Source organism: Erithacus rubecula (assembly GCF_903797595.1).
Source record: "Erithacus rubecula genome assembly, chromosome: 10".
In the NCBI taxonomy this organism is placed as follows: Eukaryota; Metazoa; Chordata; class Aves; order Passeriformes; family Muscicapidae; genus Erithacus; species Erithacus rubecula.
Genome location: NC_136662.1, coordinates 26,967,131 through 26,989,640, shown reverse-complemented (window position 1 = coordinate 26,989,640; position 22,510 = coordinate 26,967,131). Strand labels below are relative to the sequence as shown.

At 49.8% G+C, this 22,510-nt stretch overlaps 1 protein-coding gene across 2 annotated transcripts in view; it reads left to right on the top strand.

Annotated features, from left to right (window-relative positions):
* The first annotated feature begins 2,559 nt into the window (after window positions 1-2,559).
* Window positions 2,560-22,510, top strand: part of PBX1 (PBX homeobox 1) — a 125,185-nt gene continuing 105,234 nt past the window's right edge. Inside the window, exons 1-2 of one of the 2 annotated variants that reach the window (XM_079313398.1) lie at window positions 2,560-3,495; window positions 6,050-6,123. In XM_079313398.1, the coding sequence (XP_079169524.1) occupies window positions 3,305-3,495; window positions 6,050-6,123 (265 nt within the window). In that variant the 5' untranslated portion in view covers window positions 2,560-3,304. The remainder of the gene's footprint in view (window positions 3,496-6,049; window positions 6,124-22,510) is intronic. The other variant, XM_079313399.1, reaches the window with a different exon arrangement.

The following is a 22,510-nucleotide window of genomic DNA, read 5'->3' as shown; positions in this document are numbered from 1 at the left end:
AAGGGCTCCACTTTGCCACAGTAATGGTGCATTAACAACAGCTTGATTTTCATTTAATAAATAATAGGAATTACACTGTGACGCGGCCAAGATTTTAAACAAGAGGCTCTCATAAACATTTTCTGCAGGAATCTGTGATAAACCAAAGATAGCGTTCGACGTACTCAGGGGGAGTGGGGACGCCAGACTTGGACGCTGTCCATCTGCTACGCCATCGAAACAAAACCACTTTATAATAACCACAGAGGAGAGGAAGCGAGGCAGCTTGGCACATACACTTACACTATGTGTGGTGGAAATGTTTATTCTTTATTTCAGAAAGATTTAGTGGGTGTAGAGATAATAGAGCATAGTGCTCACTTGTGTCTTGGGGAAGGAGGGGTGATGGTGTTTGGGTTTTAAGGGAGTCCAGTGTCGGCTCCCATGGGGAATATTTTCCGTAATACCTATTGCAATCTCATGCACTTGGAAGGCAGGAGGAGACAGAGGAATGAAATGTGCTTTTCAGGAGAGGTCTTGTAAAGGCCCCAGGATTAGTTATCTCTGACAGGAAGGATTTTACAGACTCCAGCAGACAGCAGAGGCAAAATCCTGGCCACTTCGGCACTGGCACGTAGTTCCTTGAAGGTCCTGCGCTGGATGCTTCCCTTGGAGCTGCTTGGAGGGCCTCCTGGCTCCTGCTTTCTCCAGCCTGATGTGCTGAGGCATCACACTGTGACTTGAAAAATAGGGAAGGATCTTCAAAACAAGAGCCAGGAGGGTCAGCAGGCCACTGCACCCCACAGTCCCCAGTGTCCCCATCATCGTGCCTGTGCACGCTCAGCTCTGCTGCACTGCCTGTCCTTGGAGCCGCTCAAAATCAAACCCAAAAGACCCTGGGCTGACCTGTGGGGGTGGGAGAGTCCCTGCCAGGGTTTGAGACAGCAAATGTCTAGACTTGGTATGTGAGCAAGCAAGTGAAGGGATGACTAAGTGTCTGAAAGTTTGGACCTTTGGAGAGGAGTCCCTTGGCTCTTCGTTTCTTGGATACAGTTCTGCTTCCTGTGGAGCCATGGAGATGATAATATTTTTTCTCCTCTTTCCTCCCCTTTTCAGAAAAGTAAAAAAGTATACAGATATGTCTTGGGTGAGAAAGCAGAAACCTTTGAAAAATTTTGGCAAATCAAGACACATGAAGAACGTGTTGAGTGAAACATTTCAGAGCGACAAAAATCAAAACATCTCACTGCGCCTTCAACTGCTTTAAAACATTTTAATGGTTCGAAAGGAAATTTCAAAATGAGAAGTTGTGTTTTGCTTAAAACACTGGAAAGTGTTTCATTAAAAACGAAGAGTGGAAGCAAAACAATTGCCTTACATATTTTTTTTCTTTAATGAACCTGATAGGTCTTTCCCCACCTGGTGCAGAAGTCAGGATCTGAGACTAGACAATCTTCCAGTGTGTTACAAGGTGCCTGGAGTTGGATCTGAGAAAGGGACAACCTGATGAAGCCATTTGCCATGCAAGAAACTCTTGCATCACCGTAACTGTTTTATTTATTCATTTTCAAACGTGGATTTGCAGGCCAGCCCAGTCCCAGGGCCATGCCTGGTGACCAGCCGATGCCTACAGAGAACTTTCCAGACACAGGACAGACTGAGATGCCAGGGAATGAAGAAAGGGAATGGGGAAGTCCTTCTTCTCCAGAATGCTGTGACATGTAGGTTGGAATAGTGGTCTTGGTGGCTTGGGATCTCTGCTGGCTCTCGCTGTGCTGTTTGAGCTATAGAGAGAACATCAAGAGTGGGATGTGGCACTGCTGGCCTGTGTAATGTGCTTGGGAAAGAGAAAGGAGACAATAACAACAGCAGTCCTAAATTGGAAGGGACCACAGTGGGTCATCTGGTCCAAGGTTTAGAGAGAAACAGCACCATGAAGACACACTGAGATGAAAGGATCTCCCTAGGGGCTACAATAGGAAGCCTGCTCGTTCCTGGGAGATGTGGGGACAGCGTGGGGAGTGAGCCAGCGGGATGGCAGAGGGGCAGCGGGGAGGCAGAGACTGCCTGGGGCTGCAGGTCAGGGGCAAGACCGACAGCAGGGCAGGAGGGATGGCCGGCTTAGCGCAGGTAAGGAAGGAGAGGCTGACGAGAGATGGAGAACGCTGAGGGGAGGCGGAACGGCTGAGCGGAGATGGGGGGCAGGAGACCTAGAGCAGCAGCGGGCGGGCCGCGGCGCTCCCGAGGGGAGGCGGAAAGGCTGAGGCACGGCCCGGAGGGGCGGAGAGCGCGGCCGGGGCCCGGGCGGGGGCTGAGGGCCGGCGGAGGCCGCGCACACTCGGGCCCGGCAGAGGCCCCGCATACCCAGGCCCGGCCGCCCCTTCCCCCGCTCGGCCGCGCTCGCCGGGCTCGGTCGCTTTAAGGCGCGGGCGGGGCGCGGCCCCGTCCCACCTCTGAACCCGGAGATTGACGGGCGGGCGCGCAGGGGGCGGCGCGGCCCGCGGGCCGTCCCTCCCGCCGCCGCCGCCGCCAATGGGGCCGGGGGGGCGGGCGGCGCCGCTGCCCCTTCCTCCCCCCGCCCCCGGGCTCCTCCGTGCCAGTTTGAGGAGTCCGGAGCCGAACAAAAGCAGGCGGCGAGGGCCGGAGCGGTGCGCGCAGGCCCGGCGCAGGGGGCCCAGCCAGCCCCGAGCGCGGCCCCAGGGTGGGGGAAAGTTTGGAGCCCTCCCCCGGTGCGCGGGGGCTCCGCCGCGCTCCGGCCGCGGTAGCTCCGGCGCTGCCATCGCGGGCGGCCGCCCCGCCGCGGCCACCGCTGCCGCCGCCTCCTCCTCCTCCCCGGGCGCAGCCCCTGCCCCCGGCCCGCCCGCTGCCTCCCCGGCGCGGGGCTGAGCTGCCCTGCTTTTGGAGTCGCCGCCGTTTCCCCTCCCTTCCCCGGAACCCCCCCCCTTTTCCCTCCCTCCTCCTTCCCTCTCTCCCTCCTCCTTCTCCTCCTCCTCCTCCTCCTCCAGCAGCCAAAGGGATTTTTTCCCCTTTCTTTTTTCTCTCTCTCTTTTTTTTTTTCCTCTCTCCCCCCTCCCCCCCCCTTCATTTTTCTCCTCCTCCTCTTCCTCCCCGCCGCGGAGCCGGGCGCCAGCGTGAAGGATAAATAAAAAGCGAAGAGGAAGAGGCTGGGGAGGAGGAGGAGGAGGAGGAGGAAGGAGGGGGGGGAGGAAAGAAGAAGAAGAAAGCGAGCAAGAAAAGAAAGCGAGGAGCCAGGCGGCCAGCCCAGCCGCGCCGCTCCCGGCAGCCAGGGCAGGAGGCGGCGGCGGAGCGGGGCCGGCGGCCGGCGATGGATGACCAGCCGCGGCTGATGCACACGCACAGCGGGGTGGGGATGCCGGGGCACCCGGGCCTGTCCCAGCACATGCAGGATGGACCAGGCGGGGCGGAGGGGGAGGCAGGCAGGAAGCAGGACATCGGAGACATCTTACAGCAGATCATGACCATCACGGACCAGAGTTTGGACGAGGCGCAGGCCAGGTGAGAGCGGCGGGGAGCGCTGGGGGGGGCAGGTGCCGGGAAGTTTCCCCCGCGCCCCGGCCCGGCCTTTGTTGTCCGGCCGCGGGCGCATCGGGGAACGGGGGTCCTGCTGCGGAGAAATGTGCCGAGGGAGGAAAGGGAGGGAAAAGAAAGGGATCCCCCCTTTCTTTTAATACCCCCAAGCCTTTATTATTTCCCACCTTTCTCCCACCTCCCAACTTCGCGGCCGTTTCGAGGGGTCGCCGCGCCCGCAGCCTCCCCCTCCCTCCATCCACAAACCGGGCCTGGCTTTTCCCAGCCTTTTTTGGGGTGGGGGTTTAACTGCGGAGGGTGGTGGTGGTCTCCTCCGAAAGAGCCACGGAGTGCTGCCCCTCTTTTAGGGCTGCTAATAATGTTCTTTCTTAGGCCCTTGTAGTAGTGTTATTTTTTCAGCGCGTTTCTGCGCTTTGAAGATGCTCATAGAAGCTTTGCCTTTTTTTTTTTTCTTTCTTTTTTTTTTTTTTTCTTCTTTTCATTTTTTTTCCTCCTCCCTCCTTTTTAATTGCAGATGTCTTTAAAAAGGGGAAAATAAGGTTGTAAGAGCCGGTATCTGAATTGCCCTGAGCTTCGGGGAGTGTAAACCTAATGCGCACCTTTAAAGGCGCTACCAAAAGTTCAGTGAGGGGAAGAAAAAAAACCAAAAAACAAACCTCAAATAAAGGAATTAGAAAAAAAAAAAGTTGCCCTGAATTGCCTGGGTTACACTTGTTATTTCTTCTGGTCTGCAAAGCTGCTTGGTGTGTTGTCCGTCCTCCTGGTACTTGTGCCCCCGAGTTGAAGCAGATTGCTAGAATACATTGTTCCTGGAAAAACGCAGCGCACGGCCCCAAAACTCGCCTAAGAACTTGCAGAAGGATAAAAGTACCCCCCAAATCTCAATTTCCATCCCCCCCTGCTTCCACAGCTTCTCTAGGGCTCCTGCTTACTGAAAAGGCTGGTTGCAGGGTTGATCTTATTCATTTTCTTATGTTCTTGCAGGGGCAGAGTAGCTGTGAGGAGGAGGAGGAGGAGGAGGAAATCATTCACTTTCTCCCCGGCCAGACCCGGGGCAGTGAGGGGCTCTTCCTTTGGAAAGTTGCAGGAATCGTGTGTGTTCCTGCCTGGATAATTTAGTGTAGTTAATCAAATCAATAAAACCAAAGCAGAACAGAGCTTGGAGAAGGCTTTATGGGTTTGCCTTGCTGGTCTATTTCAACTGTTTCCTCACAGTACTTTTTAAAAATTTTTTTTGTAAATTATTTTTATTTTAATTCTGAGCTAGCAAACACGCTGTATTTATCAATAACATTTGGCTTTGCATTTCCTCCTTCCGTCCTACAATTGCACGGTTGTTTTGCTGCTTCTTTTTTTTTTTTTTGTTTTTTTCTTCTTTTTTTTTTTTTTTTTTTTTTTTTCTTAAATTAAGTCTTGGGGAGATGCAAAGTGCCAGCATTATTTGTAAGAGGGCCCTTACAGCATATGTACGTGATTTGCTTATACCCAAATGTCTGCGCCCATCTGGGTGTGCTGATAAGGGAACACTGTGGTTCTGCAAGGGTATATACCTTTGAGAGACTTCATCAGATATATAAATCTTTTTAACATGTTGTGGGTGGTGGGGTAAGTAGTGTGAATGTTTGCCAGATGTTCACATCGTCTTTCGCGTGTAATTTCGGTTGGTAAACAGAAATCCCCGTAACCGGCGCCCGATAGCAACAGCCCTGTGTGCAAACTGAACCCTTGGCTAAACCACCCCAAGGCTCGAGAGGGAAAAATTAAATCACACTGTTTCTTTGCCTCAGCGGGCGTGTGGTGGGTTTTAAAACCAGCCAATTAAAGCGCCCCCTCCCCAAAGTCTCTCCTCAAAACCCACAGGAGAACGGTCAGCTCTGGAATAACAGCAGCCGAAAGGAGCGGCGTTGAATAGCATTCCCTCCCTTTCCCAGCAGCAGCCGGCTGAGATTTTTAATGTGTTTACTGTCCCAATTGTAAAGAATTAAATTTTAACACCTGCAAATAAGCTGGATGTAAGTAGCATGGAGGCAGAGGAATGGGGTTGTCTCTCCATACGCCTTTTCTGTGCTCCGGGTTGGGCGCTGAAATTCCCTGAATTGACAGCTCTAAGCAGAGGATGTTTCCAGCACTGGGGCAAGGAGGAGTTTATTTCCCCTCTGCCTTACAGGACCAGCCTAATATACCACATGGCCTGGTGTAATATTGGAGGTGGGGGACAGGGAGAGCCTAGTGCTGTGTCTGTATTGAACAAGACAGTTGATCCAAGCTTGGCTCCCGAAAGCTTGGGGCTGGCTTTGCCGTGGAGCATCGCCTGCCTCGCCCCCGCTGTGGAGCTCCTCAGTGGCAAAGGTGATTCTCGAGCCATTCCTGAGCTGGTGGCATTCATCTCCCCTGCCTTGGGTAGGTAGGCAGCACTGGGGACTCAAACCTGCCCTCCCTACACCAGCCAGCATGAATTTGGAAAGTTGTTCTTCGTGGTGGCATCCTGAGCTCACCCTCCCCTCTTTTCTCTCCTCTCCAGGAAACATGCTTTAAACTGCCACAGGATGAAGCCGGCGCTTTTTAATGTCTTGTGTGAAATCAAAGAAAAAACAGGTAGGAAATCAGTGCTGTTGGTTCTGGACTGTTTTTGCTCTTTGGGGATTTTATTCCCCCAAGTCTCCGGGTTCCCCCCCCTCCCCATGCAGCAGTATTTAAGTGGGGAGAAATAACTCGTTGGTATTTAATGCTCCTGGCAGTGGACTTGCATGATGTGGTTTGTGCCTAGAAGAGAAAATATCGTGGTTTAATTTCTATTGTATAGCCTTTCTTTATTTATTGCTTTTTCTGGGAGAGAAAAAAAATCAACCCCCTTGCAATTTCTGTCTTGCTCTAGTTTCTTCTTTAAGACACGGCGTTGCTTAAAAAGCAAAATAAAATCTGAATGCAGAGTGCGTGTGTGGGAAATAGTACCAACAAAATGAAACTGTGCAGTTTTATTACCATTAGTATTCAGGTAAACACAAAGGTTTCTTATTTTTTTTTCTTTTAAAGAAAGGGTTAAAATGCTCTTGTCTGCCAATCATCCAGGCTAGCTCATGTAAGAGCAAGTTGTCAGTTGCCTTTAGTGAAAGCAATATATTAGATTGTTAGTTACTTTAGGGTACTGTTGTTTTATGGCATGGGGTGTTCTCAGGCTTCTTTAGAAGCTAATGGCATGAGAGCCTTGGTTCTGCTGTTTCCCACTTTCCAGACCTCCTACCATGTACTAACACACTTATAACACATCCCAGGGGGGCATTTAAATTTTAAAAGCAACAATTAAAAAATAGCAGTCATCAATCAAGGGTGATCTTAAACAACAGATGCTCAGGGAAGGACATTTAGCAACATGCACCACTTATTTATGTATTTGTTGGAATCTCTATTTTTTTTTTTTTTTTTTGTGTTAAATGTAAAAAAAGAAAAAAAAAGAAAAAAGTGGGGGGAATGATGGAAATTCGAGGGCTGGTTTGTCTCTCCTCTTGGCTTTCTGAGCTGACCAGAGTTGATCTGTGGGCTTTCCCATGCCGGTGTAGCTGCCTTGTTTTAGCACGCTGCAAAGTACTTGACTTTTCCCCCCCTTTCCCCCCTCTTTACAACGAGGACTGAAACAGTCAATAATTCATATCTAAGCCATATAAGCAAGGGCATGACATGAATGAAAGTGACAATAAATATGATTGCACACCCAGTTGATATACATTGATAGTTACACATAAAAGGGGAACAGCTTTCAGAAACCTGAACTAGGTTTTATTTTTTTTTTTCTATTCTTAAATATATATATATATATATATAAATATATATATATATATATATATATATATAAAACCTCCCAGCACGAACAGCTGATTGAAAATACAATTGCTTGACTCTTGCAATATATATAAAATGACTAAGGGGCCCTTTGTTAAGCGTTGTTTGTGCAGCGTGTAGCCCAGACAAAGCACCTACCGATGGCATTCGGCTCTCCCGAGTCCTCACGGCTGCGGGGCCGCCTCTGACCTTCCCCAGGAGTCCTTCCCATAATAGCCACCACTGGGTTTGGTATGGGAATCTCCAAACTGTTCTTGTGCTGTAACCTGGGAGAGTTTACCTAGAGAAAAACATTCAGGATTTTACAGTGTTTCCCCACAAGAAAAGGGAGCCACCGAGTTCCTTTCCCTCTTCTCTCTGTCTCCTTTAATTTTGTGTGAGCCAAAGAAGCTCTGCCTGTCTCTTCTCCAAGTGTGTTTGATGCTGTATTTGGTGCTCCATACATTCCCTGAGCAGGGACACCTTTTGGCAGGGTAACTGTTTAATCCCAGCTCAGCTTTGCTGTCAGCGCAGTGGCAAAGTTAGGCAACGAGGAATCTGCTGGGACCAAACTTGGTGGGAAAAGCCAGGTGAGCTCAGGGATGCTGTGAGGTCCTGGTGAGCTGGGGAGGGATGAGGAAAGAACTGTGCATAGCCACAGTGATGGGGTACAATAATTCCTGTCTGCTAAGGAAAATGGAAAGAGATGGTATAGGGAGAAGCACGCTGCTGGAAATAAGGATATTGAGGTGTGAACTGGGGCTGGTTTACATTTTTGTAAATGCTGTTTGTTGGTTTGTGCCTGGATTGCTTGGCTTACGGGGCTGTTCTGTGGAGATCTCCAAAGAGGTTGACTCGAGATGGCTTTTGGAGTGTTGTTTATCTACCCTTGGATATGTTTGCGGTGAATTCTTTCACTTTGCAAATTCAAAGACCTCCTCCCCTCTCCCCCCATCTGTGTCCCCGAAAGTCACACTTCATAAGAAAGCAAACAACCAGATGGTTTCGGTTTATTTTTATTTTATTTTTTTTTAATTATTGCTTTGTGGGTCCAATGCTGGAGGAAGTTTTTTCTGGGGCCGAGGGTACCGCCTGCATCTGTTTGCTCACCCCTTCCTCACGGGCAGCGGCGTGAAAGTTGAACCAGCTTCTCTCTTCCCACTTTCCATTTAGCTTCCCAGATTTTTGCATGTGTGGCGTTTGAAATCCTGGTGATTGTTTGTGGTCACTGGTGGGTGTTTGAAAGTGCGTGCGTACATCTTCCCCCCGGCGTTATGATGTGCAGAAATGTGCGTTCGGTTACCCCGCTGCCTGATTTAAGTGACTCCAGAGCCTTACAGAGACTTTACCACCAGCTCTCGCAACATTATGGCTACTATTTCATAGTTAACCTTGTCTTGAGCAAACCCAAAGTGTCCATAAAGTTCTTAGAAAAATAGGTCATCTCTACCGGCCAAAGATTTGACTTTTGCATTTGGGCTCCTCGGTTATTTTCAAGTATTTATTATTACTTTTAAAAATTATAATGATTAAAAAAAAACCTCGGGATTGCGTTTTGTCTGCAAACCTGGGGATTGCTGCTTTTGGGGTGATGTCTAAAAGTGATAAAAGTTGTGAGGCCTGATCCAGGCAGGAGTATGTAGGGGAGGGAAAAAAATTGCCGCTTAAATATACATCGAAGTTGTCAGCGTTCATTTGGTGTGTTTTCACTTGCTGTTGGTCGCTTTGTTGCGAGGGAAGGGGCAGGACTGCCTTCAAATGGCTGGCTGGCTGGCTTTTTGGAATAATAATTATGGAAATGGGAGGCATTGTTGTCCTAAATACAATTGATTCCTCCATCAATAGGGATTGAAATCGGAAATTGCATTCCTGATTTATAAAAAGTTTGAAGGCAGGGGTAGAGGCTCTGTCTTTATGGCTGGTTTGTTGGTTTTTTTTTTTTTCCCTCTTGTTTTTTTCCTCTCTCTCTTGGTATTTTTTTTTTTTTTTTAAGCTGTTCTCTGCATGAGCAGAATAGCTAAGCAGAAGAATCAGGCAAGGCGTACGCAGACGTGGGGTCCTTGGATGGCAAACTGGAAAATATCTGCTGTCAAAATGCAGCAGCATCTATTTCAGCTGTGAGCCTTTCCCAACTCCCATCTCGTTCGGCGGGGACCGGCGGGGAGAGGCTGAGCACAGGATATATGACCATTTAATCTGATTCCTCCTCCTTAAGAGCTTTTCCCATCGTTTCACTTTCTCTGCTCATTTGGGGGAGGTGAGGGCATCGGGCAAATTTCTGCTTCTTAAAAAAAGACCCTGACTTTGCATTTGAAATCCCACAATTTTTATTTTCTTGCCCTCCTCTCCCTCCTGTGTTGAAGGAATTCAGGATTAAAAGAAAAATGTGCGTAGCACCAATGGGGGAATTTACCAAGTGGAATATTTGTAGACAGCACTGATTAGCTGTGCAATTGTTGTTGAATAATGAGTTTGTCTTTTTTTTTCTTTTTTTTAAATTTTGGAACATAATAGCTGTATAAGGTGCCTCTTAGCTACCTTTCCCTATGCAATATCTTCACCAAACTTAACTCAAATCAGATCTTTGGAGGAGGTAGGATTTTTCCCCTTCTTCTCTTCCTTAACACCCCTTTGTTCTCTCCAGCTCTGTGTTCAATTAACACCCCCATCGCAGAACTGTAGTCTTTTTTTTTTTTTTTTTTTAATGTCTGTTACTGTATTTCACTTCTGACACCTCTCTTATTATTCTTGCCTGCTATTTCTCTTTAATATAGCAATTATGATATGGGGTTTCTTTTTCTTCCTTCCTCCCTCCCTTCCCCACGCCCCAAGTAAAACCCCACTAGGAGCAGCGTGGGGAGAAGAGGGGCAGATGGTTTTGGGGGTGTGGGGCAGAGCTCTAAGAGGGGTACACTGGCAAGCCCAGCACCCCTTGGCTCAAACCTTCTTCCAGCAGGCTGGGGCAGCTTGCTTTCCTTCCCCCCAGCCCTTCCCCAGGGTATCAAATCCTGCCCTCCTCCTTATCCTGCGTTTCCACTGAGGAGGTTTCCCAAGGCGCCGGAGAGAGTTCAACACCCCGATTTGAATTTCAATGCAATTCTTGCACCTAGGGCATCATTCTGCTGCTGCTGGGAAAGAAAGCTCATCAGGAAAGTGCTCAGTGCTCCAGGATCCCCACTCAGATTTGGGCAGGTCCAGCCCTCGCCTGGCTGCTCTCCCTCCTGCCCTTCAAAGGGGAGGAAGCCTTTGCTTTGATATTTGTTATTACTGGTTTTTTTTTTTTTTTTTCCTTCCAGTTGAAAGGCTTTGAAGGGAAAAGTGATGCTTCTCTCTCTGTGCCAGGCAGAGTCTGCAGGGTCCCTGGTGTGGCTGCCTTGGGGGGAAGTGAAACATTTTGGGAGAGCAGGGCCTCCAGTCCAATCCACACTGCCTGAGGAAGCCTTGCTGTAACTCACAATTAAATTGCTTCCAGAAACCTGATGCCTTCAAGGGAAAGGAGGGGAGGGAATGTGCAAGGGACTGGAAGATAGGGATGGTTTAGTAGACCTTGTCTTGGTGGAGGACTGAATTAACACAAGAGAGTGGCTATGTCTGGGACTAGCTGGGAGGGAAAGGAAACCAGGAAAAATGAGAGATGAGGACATGTCCCAGTAGGTCCTGGTAGCTGGAAGGAGCAGGGTCTTCAGGGCTGAACCTGTCTCTTAAAACAAGTCTGTTTTCTGGGCTTTTATCTTCTGGTATGATGGTGTCCATCAGGGATCTGCTGGGGATGGATGGTTTTGGAGGAGCGTGCTTGTGGGGAGACTTCTCTTTTTTCCTTGTAATTTCATATTTTCTTCTTCTCCCCTGGTAGCATGTGGTTGGAGCTCTTTGAATGGAGCAGGCTTAATTAGTTTAATCAAAATTGGCCTCTTGCAATCCTCCAGGGGAGGAGGTGGGAAGAACAGGGCTGTCAGTGGGCTCTTCTTCCCACCTCCTCCCCTCAGCCCTGCCATCAAAGCAGAGAAACCAGGCCTGGCTCTGCCATAGCATTCCTGTTCCTGAGGGCTTCCCCACAATTTGGGGTGTGCAGGACAAACCTGTGTGCTTTTTATTTCAAGGCTTGGTTTTTGTAGGTGCCTGATATTCAGCAAACTTTGTTGTGATTGCAGCAGAGTGGGAAGGTGCTCTCGGAGGGTCTGCTGTGTTCTGTTGCTCCCAGCCCTGTCTGTTTGCTGCTGGGAACTGGATGAGCCAGTCCTCCAGCTCTTGATCCCCGTGCTCCCAAGTTTCTAAGCCTTTGCATCCCCAGGTTTTGAGCAGCTTTGGGTTCAGGGAAGAAGTGTTCCTGGAAGATGCCGTGCCAGCAGCCCCTTCTTTGGCTAATTCCTGCTGACAGCACTGGGCAAGGCACGGAGGAGAGCAAATCTGTGTTCACTATTGATGCATGCTGGAAAAATACCTGTATTAACCAGATGTGGGCATAAACAGCAGCTAACCAGAGCATTCTCTTCTGTGAATGTTGGCTGTCTTGTCTGCTGCCACAGGTCTCTCAGCAGCCCACTTCCCCTCACCCTCTGCATGATCCTGGCAGCACTCAGTTTGTGGGTGAGTCCGGGAAAAGAGATCTTGTTACCGGGCCTTGTAGCTCCAAATGAGAAACTCAGAAGATCTTTCAGGCCTAAATTTCTCCTGGGAAAAGTGGTTCAAGTTCCCTTATTTGAGACCTGCAGAGGGATTTCCTCTTTGGAGTGCTGAGTGTCTGCAAGCAGAGCTTTTCTAAATGCTCTCAAATGCGAGATTTATTCCTGTTAGCAGGACTCGTGTCGGCCCTGGGTTTGAGGGCGGCAGTTGTAAACAAAACACAGAGAAACTCTGAGACAATTTCATCATGGTTTGTTTTTTTTTTTTCTTTTCCCCCCCATCACAAGGAAATTACTGCATGCAGCAATCCTTGAGGGGAGTAGGGTAGTGGTTTAAAAAGAAATGGGTTTGTTTACAGTGAGATGTAGTAGGCTGTGCTGCTGGTGGTGCTTCTGCTGAATCAGAGCTGTGGATTTTGGCAGGGAGAAGGGAGGAAGACAGGATTCCTCCTCTGCCTTTGGTTCAGCACCTTATTTCCCAGTTCCTCCTTTAATCCTGGAACTGCTGCCTTCTCTGCTAATGAAACTCTGCAAAGGGTTTCTGATCTCTTGGAATTCTGCTGGGAAGCGTTTTCATACTACCTTTTTTTCCTTCCTGTGCTTGGACTTGGGGTACTTTGGGAGACAGGAGAGCCTGTCTTGTCTGCCCTGTGCACTACAGAGGTGGTTTTCAGTTTATGCAAAATATGAGGAACCCAGTAGGAGCAGGAGATTTCCCCTGAAGATGTGATATTATCTATTTTCCACCTTTTTTATTATTTGTGTTTTTTTTCTTCCTGCTTTGCATTCCTATGACAGTTTCCCTATGCAGTGAGTTTCTTCTGGTTACATGTTTTGCTGTGGGGAAGGAGGGCTGCACAAAACTGCTTCCATGGCCCCCAGAGCAGGATGCCCCTGCTAGGGGGCACAGTTTCAGGCTGAGTTTTCAGGTGTTTGGGTTCTGTGCAGGGAGAAGTGATGCTCCCTTGTGCTGCAAGGATGTGCCCTGTACAGCACCTAGCACAGGGGGACTCTGTGCTGGGTCAGGGTTTGGAAGGAGGTAATGTGATTTACAGCAATGGATCTGGTTAATAATCTCCAGCAGCTTCTGTATACTCAGGGGCTGCTCGTATTCCCAGCCAGGTGTTTGCAGACCAGATCAATATGGCCCTATTTGCATGGGGCTGTCTGTAATCTAATAAACCAACCTCAATCTGCATCCTTTGCTTTCCCCAAACATCCATCGGGTCCCGATCCGGTCGGTCTGGTGACTGTTCCCCATGGTGGGAGGAGGTGTTTGTGAGCCCTGCTTGTCCCCTGGGCTGCCAGCCTGGTGTCACAGATGCCAGCACAGCACTGCACCCTCTGCCAGAGCCCAGGCTGTGCAAGCACCCTGGATTTTTGGGTGTGCTTGTAGGTGCTGCATGGTGCTTTGCAGATGACCACCTCCCCAGCATGCTCCAGAGGCATCAGTACTGGGGGTTTTCTGTGAAATCCACATCACCTTTGGGGAGCATCTGCTGGGTACTCCCTTGGAAACCAAAACTGGTGGTTTTGTGGGTGGGTGGTCAGCAGCTTCTGCTCAAAACAGCCTTGGTGGTGCTGCATCCCCTGGTGACTTAAATAATCCAGGGTGGCTGGTGCTATAGGGATAAATTACAGAAAGCTGTGGCCTGAGGAGGCTGTGGGCTGAATACATTAGTGTGTGTTGTCAGGCCAGGCTCAGGAGGGACTCAGGTGATGCTTTCTCTCAGTGCTGGGAATTGCTTGGCCTGGAATTATTGATTTGCAACTGTGTCAAGTTAAAAAAAAAAAAAAAAAAGAATAATAATATCTCTTGGCCTTGCGTTTGTGAGTTGTACCCCTGTATGTGTGTGTGTATATATATATAATTTTTTTATGGACCTGGAACAGAGAGCCACTTCTGGCTCCTTTTCCTGGTGGGGAAGGTGAGGCAGCCAGAGAATGGAGGGTTTGTCTGCCAGGGAAGCCAAGTGCTGCTGGTGATGCTCTGTGTTTGGGGGAGGTTGCCACCATGGATAATAGAAATCCCCTGTGACACCTTGAGGGAGCCGTACATTGTCACTGTCCTCTCCCTTCCCAGCCTTTTATTTATAGGAGAAGCCTTACCCAAAATATCTTTTTTGCTTGCCCTAAGCTGATGGGCTCTTTTCCAGCCCCCCGCTCTTTTTTTCCCCCTAAATATACTGATAAATGGAAAACCCTCAGAAGAGCCAGTGCTGTGAGGAGCTGCTCTAATCTAAAATGATAACTTTGCCATTTTACTTCAGCCTTGTTGAAAAACGAGCAGAGCTGCCTTTGCAAGTGGGATCAGCCTGCTTAAGTGCTGGTGCCTGGATTTTTGTTTCTCACCCAAGAATGAGCCTGGAAACTCAGTTCATCATTTCCACATCCCATTTTTGGTTTCACACAACCTGGCTGGCCTGCCCATCCTTGTTACCAGAAGAGGAAAATCAAGTTTCTCTCCTGGTTGGATAACATTTTCAAATTCCAGAGTGATGTCGATTAGCAGAATTAGCAGTGGCAGGTTACCCAGCAAAAATACCCTTCCAGTTGTGAAGTGTTCCTTGCTGCTTGCTGCTTCTTTCCCAGCTCCAGTAATCCCAATCCTGGATATGTCTCCACAGCATGGGGATTTTTCTCTCTTAACTCAGTACAGTTGTTTCCTTTTGACATTTGATATTTACAAGGCTGGAGCCAAACTGAAAGTGAATCTGCCCATAACTCTACTAAATGTGCCTTTCTAATTTCAACATTAATGTTTCAAAACCCAAGCTGCTGGTGGGTGGTGTACCTTTGCTTGTTTACACACAGCTTTTTTTTTTTTTTTTTTTTTTTTTTTTTTTCCCTGTGCAGTGATTCTCTGGTGAAACATTAGGAATGATACAATATCTGGACCCTCTGCATGGATTGGTCTCTGGCTTTCAGCTGTAAATTTGGCTTTTAACCCCTAATTTTAAGAGGTTGCAAGTGTTTTAGGTTAGTATTTTGTTTTTGGGAGGAGCCTGCTTATATGCAAAATTACTATTATAATATATGATTCATTACAATAATATTGCAAGAATTTTCAATAATATGATTGACTGCAATATTGCAATAAATTGCAAAAATATAATTTCAAATACCGTGATAACGTGATGAATTTGCAATACGCTGATTATTGCGAATTTCTAGACAAAAGGCTAGAGATTGCAGTGCACAGGGCAGAAGGAATTAGCTGGAAAGAGTTGTGGCTGTCAATCCTGACTCGATAGCACAGGACACGGCCCCCCCTCAGTAGATTTCTGCTTTCCAGTAGAGGCTTGTTCATATTTAGGGAAGTTCCAGACAGTGGGACGTGCTCCACTGGTTGGAAGTGTGTTTTGAGGGGTTTATGACCCTTGCTTTGAAGGGGTCACCTCTTTATTTCTGGTGGGGATTTGTGAGGTTTCTGGCTGCAGCGTGGTGCCGTGGATGTGCCCGCAGAGAGCGAGGAGCCGCTCCCGGAGCGGTTGCTGTTTGGGGGGAGCAGGTGGCAGCAATGGTGTTTTCACTGAATGTATTATTCCCCTGGAAAATCCTGCCTGTTAGATCTGGTCAGCAGATGTGAAGTGTCGATCGGTATCGATGGTGGGAAGGGACTTGCAGTGTACTTTGCTAATGGAGAAGAACCCGAGGAGCAATTCCCTGATTTACGCTCTCGGCGATGTGAAATGAAACCGTCTGAAGCGCTTTGCTCAGCGAGCTCTTAGCAGACCACTTCTTCCTCCCTGCCTCATGCAGATTTTTCCAGAGAGGCTGTTTCTTGGCTCTGATGCTGGGTGGACAGAGGTGGTTGGGAGGCATGGACCCCTTAAATGCATCTGGAGGCACAAAGCATCCAGTATGGGAGCAGGGAGCAAGCGGCGCCCGCTGTAGCTCACTCCAAAGCCCCGGTGCAATTCTGTCCCCAAGTGGCTGAAAAGGTCATTTAGCACAAGAGCAAACGTTTCTTTTTTTTTTTTCCACTCCCTCAAATAGTCAAATTAGCATCCTTTCCTCTGCCACAGGAGCTGCAGGAGGGAGCATCCTGAGAAGGATTATAGGTAGGAGCGCCTGGGCCTGGGCTGTTCCTCTCCCGAAGGTCCCCGGCTGCTATTTGCACATCCCAGTGTCTGACTGCAGCTGGCATTTCCCCTGTTTGCTGGAATTTACTTTCTGCCTGGCGAGGGCATTGGGTAACATTTGCACACCTGGGCTGCTTAAGCTGTGGAGGGGCTGGGGGGATGTGTTGGAGAAGGTCAGGGGTCTCTGCTTTCCTTATGGGCAGGAGGGAGCAGGGAGAGCAGCTGCTGGTGCTGTGTCCTCTCCAGAGGCAGCAAACAGGAGGGGGAAAATGGTGTCGTGTAATGTCGTGATACCTGTGCAGCCATCTGGACCTGCTCTGATGTTGGGTGGATGCAGGGCTCTCCCTGGCTCTGGAGAGCTCAGATCCTGCTCAGTTTCCTCTTGTGGCTGGATCACCCCAGGCTGTGGGTGCCTGGTGGGTTTTTATTGTGGAGGGGGCTATGTTTCCTTTTGGATAGGATTGCAGTGCATGTCCAGCAAGTGCACAGCCCAGGTGGGAGTTTTCCTTCAAAATAAGACTTCTGCATCCAGGTCTAGGAAGTCATGGGATCCTCACCTGTGGGCTCTTGAGGGTAAGGATGTGCAGCAGCATGATGGCATGGCTGGAGATTTAGAGAGACTATCCCAAGGGCAGACTGGAATTGGCTTACCATGAAAAACTCACAAGTAGTATGGAAGGTGAGACAGCAGAGGGTGGTGGTAGGGAAAGTCCCTGGTCTTTCCATGTGTCCTGAGGCAGTGGCAAAATCCACAGGGGTAGAAGGACAGATTTTTATTTCCCTTTTTCTGGTGTGTTTGGTTAGGCCTTGCAGGCATCCTTCTGCAAAGGCAGCATGTCCAGGGGTCTGAGAGCCAGAGGCCAGGACAGAAAGTGAAGCCCATGGTGCCACAGTGCTCCAAGACCCCACTGGGAGCAGTGGGCACGGCTGGTGGAGCACGCCAATGCTGTGGGCAAGGGCAGCCAGTGGACCTGCTGCATCATCCTGGGCTGGGATTGGGAAAGGAGCAGTGCAATTAGGAGAGGTTCCTGTGGTTTGTGTTTGAAAGGAGCTCCATTAGGGTAATTTTTAAGCTGCTGTTTAATCAGAAGGCTGCCCGCTAATAGAGAGGGAAGCGCTGGGTGGGTCTGTGGTTGTGCTGCATCCCCTCTTCCTGGTTCCTTTTCCTTTTTTTTTTTTTTTTTTTCTTTTTTTAATTGCTTTTGCTTCACCGTTTGGGAATGCTATCCCAGAAGCACCCAGGTGCTCTTCAGCACCATTGGGGTAGTGCTTTCCAAGGATTTCCTTGGCCTCTTGCCTATTGTGTGTAGTTGTATCCTGCTGCATTCCTCTTGCTGCATCTCCTTCCTGTGCACAGGCAGCAGTGCTGGGTCTGACCCTGGGCAGCCCTTGGAGCTTCCCAAGGGAAGCCAGTCCTGATGGCTCCATGGAGGGCTCCTAAGAGTCAGCAAGGAACGTGGAGGAGACCGAAACAAAAAACAAATGAGAACCATGTAGAGACAAGTGGGAATCACATTTAGGAAGCAGACAAGACAACCCTTTGGAAGGGGCAGGGGGGATGTTTGCTTTAATCAGTCTCCTTGGGTTTCAAGCAATAATAAAACAGATTTGTTTTCTTTTACCTTCTCTTCCCCAGCCCCCACTTTCTCCCTCTGTTTCCTCTTCCTCAAAACAGCCCTGGATTCAGCAGCACCAACATCTCCTTCCCAAGCTCCCACTTCCTGCAAATGGGATTGCTGGCCAATCCAGTCAACATCCTGTCCGTTTTTTCCCCCTCCCTCTCTCTGGTTCACTCTGGTGGAAGCTTGTTGCCTTGAGACAGGCTACCTTGGCTGAGCTGTGGGTACAGGTCCCTCCCACTGTCAGATGAACTTTTTGGACTCTCTGAAGCGAGCAGGGGAACAAACTCTTCCAAATGGGCTGTGGTTTCTATGTGGAGTCAATCTGCCCTGGCACGCTCTGCTGTGTGCTTTACAGGCAGTCCCCAGGGACTGGCCGTGCTTGGAGGAGATCAAAGTTTCTCCATCAGAGGTCCTGGGCAATGCCTCTGAGATGCTTGAGTGACCTCCTCACATGTGCTCCTCTGGGATGTGGAGGTGGCTGCAAGGGAGGACGCTGCTTTCCCAGCCTGCACAGATGGGTTGGCTCCCTGCAGAAATGTGCTTTCTTCCCCTTCTTTTTCATTCTTCCCTGGTCATTGTCTTGGTGCAGAGCAGGTGGATCTTGGGAGGGCTGGGGCTGTGCGTAGCTGTGAGTCAGTGAAGCTGAGCCTTTGATCTGTTCCACTTTCTGGTTCTGGTGGTGAGTTATTACCATCCCAAACAGAGAGGCCAGACTGGAGCTGGGATTAATGGTTGCTGTGACCATTTCTGCAGCTCTCCTGTGCTGGGAACCAGCAGAAGGGATGAGATTTCTCCCACCCTGAAAGGGAATGTGGTTCCTTCCTGCTGCTTTGGGTGCCTGGTTGGGGAGATCTCACCAGTGCCTTCTATTGGGCTGCTGTGTTTGTTTTCCAGGTAGAGCTTTCTTGTGCAGAACTGTTTTCCTATTTCTGGTGTTTCGTTGAGAGACAAGGCATCCAGGTGATCTCTCCAGCATATTCCAGTTTATTGCTTTCAAGTGCTCCCTTAGGTTTTGTAACCCACCTAGTCTCCATCCTGGAGAATAAATTCACCCTGCTGGGATTTCCAGAGAAGGTTGGTGAACAGCCTCCAGTGTGTCTCTTGGGTTCCCAGCTGCTTGTGCCTCAGGCAGGGATTTCCAAAGTGGCAGAGCTGGTGTTCCCAGCCAGTCTGTGGGGCTGAGGGTCCCCTCTGGTGTTCAGTGGGTAGTTTGTCCGGGACCCCTTCACCCCCAGCACTCAGCAGGTCTCATGAGTGCTCCAGTGTTGCCTGTGTGGAGTTGCAGTTGTTTTCCTGCCTGGCTTGGCACATCTCGTGCCAAGGCTCTGCCAATCAATAATCCTTGATGGAGGCTGTGTCCCATCCCAGGCATCTTGGCTGCTGGACAAGAGCCATTCAGGAGAAAAAGTGTGTGGTGGCTCTGCTGCCCAGGAGGGGCTGATTTACCTAATGCCTTTAAGACTACCACAGGGCTTTCCAGGTGCAAACTGGTTTGGCTTAGCCCTGAAAAGTGGAGTGAAGCAAAGGATCCAAGTGTGCCCTGTGGTGGCTTTTGCAGATTCCCAGAGGTCAGCACGAGGGAAATCAGTTCTGCCCCAACACAGCCTGAGCCTCCTCCCTTGCTCAGAGCAGCACAAATCGTGGCTGTAAAGCTTCACCCCAATACGTGACTGTGCTGTGGGCAGTTCTCTCTCTCAGCTCCTCCGGGTGGATGCCTGGGGAGCTCACGGGTGCTTTGGTGCCCTGGCCCTGGCTGCATCCCAAAACTCCCTGCCCTGCACTGTATTTCATCTTCCCATGCTTCCAGAGAGCTCTGTGTGCAAAATACTTCATGTTGTTGCCAGCAAGCTTCCCTTTAGCCGTGCCACGGTGGGACTTTTAAAAAAATTTTTATTTTATTAGGAAATTCCCATTTGGTTGCTTTAAAAAGCAAGCCCTTGTGGCTGGCCCCTGGCCCGCTGCTAACAGATTTGTTTGAGAAAAGGCTGCGTTGGCATCCTGCTTTATTGAACATGCCTCCTGGGAAGGCGGTTTGAATATCCTTCTGTCTCCTCGGAGCAGGGAGCTCTCAGGACTGCCTGCCGCCATGGGGATGGGGAATGCTCTCCTCTCCCTTTCCCTCCCACCCCTTCCCCTTGTTTCAAGCCTCCCTTTTCTTTTTTTTTTTTTCTTTCCTTTTTTTTTTTTTTTTTTCGAGGAGAGAGAGAGTGCTGTGCATGGTGCATCCCGCTCCATGCGGCTTTTCTCTTTCCCCCACGGAGTTCATCCAAAGTTCGTATCCAGACGATGAACAAAGTAGCTCAGACCTTTTCCTGACTCCTCACCCTTTGTCCTCATCACTTAGTGACAGACAGGAATCAAATGCCACAGACAGGCTGACGGGACAGGGCTGTGTGAAAGTCCTTGGAGGAGGAGGAGTGGAGCAGTGCTGGCTAGATGGGGGACTCATGTTTAAACTCAGCTCCCCCTCCCTGGGGAAAGATCAGAGCTACTTTTACTTTGAAGGGCTGAGGGGAGGTACAGTGTTTTATGTATGTATCTATATATATATATATATATATATAATTTATTTTTTTTTCTGTCATAAACCGGATAAATTTTTAGTGACAATAGTAGAGAAGGAGGACCGGATGGGGTTAGGCTTAGTGTTTAGCTCTGGGTGTGCCTCCCGTTGGGAGGAGGGGAAGGAAGGGACTACAGGCTGTTATGGATCAGAGGGATGGAGGCTGCTGGCCTGCCTGCATTGCCTCTCTGCTGGAACAGCTTTGCTCTGGGGAGGAGGGGGTGCATGGTGCTGCAGCCTGACTGTTCCCAAAGGCTGCCTTGGTCTTCATTTCCCCTGGCTTTGGAGCTCTCCCCTGGGAGCTGGGATTTGGTGCTGGGGACCTCCCTGTGCTGGGGTAGTGTGTCCAGGCTGGTGTAGCTGGGCAGCTGCCCAGGGTGGGCTTCTCACTGCTACCAAATCTGGGAAGGGACCAGACCTGGTCTTCTGGGTGCTCTGGAGACTTGCTTCAGCCTGTCAGGAAGGGAAAGGAGCAATTTAGCCTGTTTGTTCATTAGCACTTGTCTAACTCATTCAGCTGTCAGGACTGGGTGACTCCTAATAGGTATTTATCCCTCTTTCCAATGTCCTCCCCAGCATTCACCCCTTTTTTAATGAAAAATAATGACATCCCAGACTAGGAAAGGATGGAAGCACCTCATGGCAGAGATTTTGTGGAGGCTTTTATCCAAGCTGGGCTGGCTGTAGCCCAAGTCTGGCAGAGTTTTGGAGGGTAAGACTCAAACCTCCGGGGAGAAGAGGTCTCCACAAAATGCATGGTGACCCTTTGTTCAGAGGTGTTCCTCCTGAGGTGCTGTGATCCAGCAGATGTGCTGGTGCCACTCTCTTGTCAGGGAGATGTGAATGTCCCTGGAATAAACCAGTTCTGTGCTATGAGGCATGAGTGTGTGTCATTGGGAGGGAGGGGAAACACTGCTGTCAGAAAAGGACTTTGAAAGGACCATTTGTGTTTGGTCCTTAAATCCTGCGAAGTGCTGTGGGTGAGAGGAGGCTCTCCCGAGTTCATGCATGTGGATAGAGACTGCTCATGGTTTAAATGAGCAAGGTTCACCTTTTCTTCCTGTGCTGGTGGAGGAGAAACAAAATTGCTCAGCAAGTCCCAGGAAAGTGAGGCGACCACCTCCTTGTCCCCAGGCAGAGCAGGCTGAGTCTTTATCCTAAGCCTGGCTGCAGCATTCCACATGCCTCTGGCTGCTCTCCTCAAGCCCATGCTTGTAGAGGGTCATCTTGGAGGCAGCAGGAAGGGGCCGGGGTGGTCCAGGTTTTACCCTCTTTTGTTTGCTGATGTTGCAGAGCTTGCTGGTCTGGGCCCTGGCCAGCTGGGCTGACTCACAGGAATCCTCTCACGAGTCTCCTACACCCTCCATTACCTGATGCGAGTGCTTCCTGGCGTGAAGGGAGCTGTGCATTTGTGCAGCTCGTGTCCGCCGCAGGCAGGGAGCACAGCCTGTGTCACCCTCTGCAGTGCTCGCTGCCATCAGCACTGACCATCTCCCTGACCCCGCAGACAGCCCCCAAATGTCTTTGCAGAGGCGTTTGCTCTGCTTGAGAGGTCAAAGGAAGGACCTCCTTGCTGGTTTAAGTGTGTGTGTGTGTGTGTGTGTGTGTGTGAGGTGGTTTTTGTAGGGCTGCTGCCTTTGTGTGTGTTCATCACTGCAACAAGTTAGACCTAGAGGAGAGCTTGTAGCAATGAGAGAATTTTTAGTATCCACTGGCTCCTTGCATCACTCCCTATCTCTGGTAAATGGCAGTGGGTCAGCCGGAGGTGACCACAATCGAGTCAAAATTCCCACGTTTTGGTGCCGCAAATGCTGCGGTCCCTGTTGAGCAAAGGCGGGTGTGAGACGCCTGCAAATCCCCTGGCTTGCAAGCTGGGGAGTCTCCTGGAGTTCCTGCCTTGCCAGTTGTGCTGTGAGGATTTTTTGCACGCAGCTTCACCTTCTCAGGGAAGCAGCTGGGGCATGTTCCCATCTGAAGCTGTACCCCTGTGAGGTGCTTGGGTTGGCAAAGCTCTGCTGTTGCATCAGGCTGGGCCGTGCCCAGTGAGCACAAACGGGAAGCTTCTCATGCCTGTGGCAGGAGCATCGCTCAAAATAGTGCCACATTGTGGCTCCTCTGGGGGTTTGGGGAGGTTTGTGGCTTGTTTGCTTGTGCCACACGTGAGTTTCTGTCCCGTGGGTCCTGCTGAGTTGCAAGATTTGGGTGTTTGGTGGCTTTCTGGCATGTGCCTGTCAAGCTGTGTGTGATGTTGTGCAAGCGGTTTGCATCTTGTGT